The sequence below is a fragment of the Setaria italica genome, chromosome IX (assembly GCF_000263155.2).
Source record: "Setaria italica strain Yugu1 chromosome IX, Setaria_italica_v2.0, whole genome shotgun sequence".
Classification (NCBI taxonomy): domain Eukaryota; kingdom Viridiplantae; phylum Streptophyta; class Magnoliopsida; order Poales; family Poaceae; genus Setaria; species Setaria italica.
Genome location: NC_028458.1, coordinates 43747512 through 43751459, shown reverse-complemented (window position 1 = coordinate 43751459; position 3948 = coordinate 43747512). Strand labels below are relative to the sequence as shown.

Below are 3948 nucleotides of genomic sequence, written 5' to 3'. Positions count from 1 at the left end.
TCACTAGTCACATATATAGGAGTATCTTTGTACAAGTGCACAGAACAGCACTATTTAACTTGTCCCAAGAATCGGATGCATGCATGATTATCAGTCATATCAGTAGCTAGCTAGATTGACGATGCCTGAGATCTACTTTGGTCATATCGCTAATTGCATCGTCCAAGATCTGGCAGCGCGTAAAGATTCATGGCCACATGTACTTTAAGTAATTAGCAATGCCGGCTGCAACAGAATTGTTAACGACTTGCTGTCTTACTTCCTGCACCACTGTATACACAGCATTGTTACCACTGCAAACTACTGAATGATAGCTAGCAAACGACACCTCGGTAGACAGTTACACAATTTTTTTTTAACGTATTCTCTCGGTCAATAAAAATTGCATCTGGGCAGTGGAACTAAAAGCGGCCGGGTAGTTCAAAGGGAAATCCATCGATCTGCTCCCTTTTTACCTGCTGTGGTAAGAAACAGTCTGATCACCAGATGTCACAGATCGAGTCCAGTGAGCCAATCGCGTTGGATAGTCAAGTTTGGTCTAGCACTGTGAGTAACGTAGTATCAGGATGCTGTGGCTTTAGAGTTGGAAGTTGCTCACTGTTGCTTGATGACACACAGAAGCATAGCAAGGACCAAACTACAGATCAAAGAAATTAATACAATCTTTCCAGTCTTCGTTCATGCTATGCCTTCATATCACCGATCTCATATACACATAACCAGAAGGAAAAAAAAACAAAAAAAACGAAAAACATGGAATAAATGACGAAATAATTAAGCTTTCTCTTAATATAGTTCGATATTTCCCCCCTTTTACCATGTTTACTGTTCTTTTCTGAACTCATTTATATATATGAATGTCTATGATCTTATGCCATTTGTGCTGGGTCTAGGCGTCTAGCCTTGTCCTCTTGTTAGCTGGAGTGTAAGCCTGGTTTTTGTTGTTGTTGTCCGCTTGTGATGACCCTGGTGTCTGGTTGTCGTCAGTCTTGAAGCTGAAGCATGGGCCATCCAGCACACCAGATGGGCTCTTGGGAACTGAAGGACTCGCATTGCATCCTTCGACGTTCTTCACTAACCCGACCTCTTGCATTGCTTCACAGCTTCTCCTCACATTTTCCTACAATTGTGAATTCGTATGTTTTAGAGGCAATGTAATTGTAATACATGATTAAACACTCAAAAGTAGCTAAACCTTCAAAGAGAGATGACGTATACCTTGTCAACGAGTATGTTAGAAGCTATAAGAGCGCTGCTGAAGTCAAGAACGTGACTTTCAACAGCTGCCGATAGAACCACGGCTGCAGCAATCTCAGAAGGTCTGAATTGCAGGAACTTAGTTGCTGCGAATTCTCAAATGCACACAGAGATGTTCTGATCATGTACTATTCATCTATGGAATTGACAAAGCGGCTAGATCCAATTTATTCATGAAGCAATATAATCTACCTTGCAGAGTGCCAAGGATGAGCTCAGTGCACCGAGAAGCAAACCCGCAACTCAGCGGCTTACCCTGGGTGAACTTGTCCACGAAATAGTTGATGTAAGAGAATGGGGTCACAGCTTGCATCCTCCATTTCAGAGACCTCAGAACAAAAAACTCCACATTCTTAATAGCTTCTGCACCAAACTTATACTTCTCACTGCAAACCTGTGACATAATGATAAAATTTTAGAAACACCATTCCTCAAATATTAAAGCAATTTTATGCAATGCTACTCGTGTATTTTCTCCACCTGGAAGTCTGCGCACCGAGGAACCACAGCCTCCTCCATCTTGGCTGCAATGGATAGGCAAGCAACTGAGAGTAGCTGCTGCATCCAGGGCTGGCCAACCTACACCAGCAAGAAAATCACATGCTGATTGACTATTAACTTAATAAATAAAGGAATGACCTGCATAGATTTGTAGAACCTACCGGGGGTTCATTTGTGGAGAGGAACCTATCAAGATAATTAACAGAGAGATAAAAGCACAGTGGTCCAAAATTATGATGAGCCTGAGCCTGCAGTACACATGGAAGAGACAAAGACAAGTAGTACAATTCAGTTGCTGTGCAAGACAAAAAATTAGTCAAGGGCAAACTTGGAGCTAACAGAATAAAGGCGAATTCTGCAAAACAAAAACATAAGTACTGAGATGGAACGGGTAAATGAATCATGAAGGCATCTTAGAATGGCAAACTAGTAACCCCTCAACGAATTAAACAATCCAAAAGAACACCTCAAAAAAAATTAAACAATCCAAAAGAGAAATTCTGCAGCCGATTGTTTGATAGCATTTTCTCACCTTGGTGATCCAATCAATGGCAGCAATCCTCCAAGAGGACAGCAGTCCTCCACCGTTCAACCTCTGGAGATAAGCCCCCGTTGCAACATCAACAAGTTGCTCCTTCTCCTTCTCCATGAGGGATGCTACAACCTCGTCGCTCTCCAACGGAAAGCCCTGGAAATCAAGGTCGGCCCCCAACTCCGGCATCTCCCCCTCGCCGTCATTGCACCCAAAAATGTCGTCCATGTTCTCTTCACACAGCAGGGACGACGGGGAGGCACCACCGGCGGAGACTAACTCCATGGCGAGGTTGCTCCAAGGAAATGGTGGATTTTTTTTTTGGCAATTGTTTGTCTGGGAACTGGTAGATAGGGGCTGAAGATTTCAACTTGTTGGCTATGGCATTGTTTTGGGGAGATGGAGTGATCACCAAATCGACTGCGAGAAGATGGGTGATGACGACGCTAATCTATCTCTCCATCTATCTTCCCTTCTCCCTTCTCCCTTCTCCCTCCCTCTCTATGATTTGAGGAAGATGGCTTTTGATGCTTGTTGGAGCCTTGGAGGAGGTGTGAAGATGAGAGAGGAGGCTCTGGCCATTTTATAGGGTGTGAGCATTTATGATAATTAATGTTTCTGGTTGTAAGATATTTTTTGGGAATTTTTTTATGTACTGCTTCACCCGCTTGTTAGTTGTGAGCCGGAAAATTAATACTCAAGGCAGTCCTATAATCCTGTATGTATATTCTGGAATTAAATTGCATTCTTGATGTACTGCCATTGCTTTGGGATGTGCCTGCCAGTTTTGGATGTCTATGCTTTGTAGATACTTCGACATTAGAGATGGTAGCATTTGATCAAAGTTGTACTACTAGTATAATGTGTTCTTGTTTAATAATCTTTAATCTCCACCGAGTAGAGCATCCAAAGATGATTTTGTGGTGTTCATGCTCCCCTGGATTATTTCTGTCTCGTTAGCTCATAGTTTATTGTGTTTTGGATCATCCCAATATCTGTATTTACAAAATACTATATATGCATGTGCCCACTGGATGTGCTTGTATTTGACCATCGCATTTGCCTGCAAACCATATTCCTAATGATTTTTTTATTTTTTTAACATGTTGAAAAATTACCAGACTAGGCACTCATGAATTTCCTTCCAAACAACAAGGCTCGCATCCATCTTCACGGTGGTCCCAACTCATTGCCATAAGCTTACAGAAATGAGTTAGAGCGAGCACTGATGTCAAAAGATATCTTTTTTAGATTAAGTCAAGAGATATCTCTTTGAAACAAAGAAACATGCGAGTTAAACCTTGAAGAAATGCCTATGGAGAAAGAAGAATCTTGAATGGAAGGAAGGGTGTATTTACAGAACAGCCTCCAGAGATTCTGCAATTAAAAATGACTCGGATTAACAGACTACTTCAGCACTTATTTCTATTTTTGTTTCTTGACCTGTAACAGGAGTTCTATTCGAGATGGCTGGCTAGCCTTTTCCTCGCTGGAGATTACAACCCTTGCAGCTTGCATTCACCAAAAATGTCATGCTAGATCTTGTGATCTTCCAAGGCATTTAACCTCACAGTAGTTTCGCACCATCTTTGGCTCCTGTTTTTTAAAAAACGGTATATTACTTGATCTTCTCCCATTTGCGTTTCGCTCTCTTCTAC

At 41.8% G+C, this 3948-nt stretch overlaps 1 protein-coding gene across 1 annotated transcript; it reads right to left on the bottom strand.

Moving 5' to 3' along the window:
- Nucleotides 1-889: 889 nt before the first annotated feature.
- Nucleotides 890-2575, bottom strand: LOC101783127 (cyclin-D2-2). The gene is made up of 6 exons (XM_022829775.1): nucleotides 2291-2575; nucleotides 1920-2006; nucleotides 1738-1836; nucleotides 1513-1651; nucleotides 1219-1343; nucleotides 890-1120 (listed from the first exon to the last, which is right to left on the bottom strand). The coding sequence occupies exons 1-6, from the start codon at nucleotides 2573-2575 to the stop codon at nucleotides 890-892; spliced, it is 966 nt and encodes a 321-aa protein (XP_022685510.1).
- Between the last annotated feature and the right edge of the window lie 1373 nt (nucleotides 2576-3948).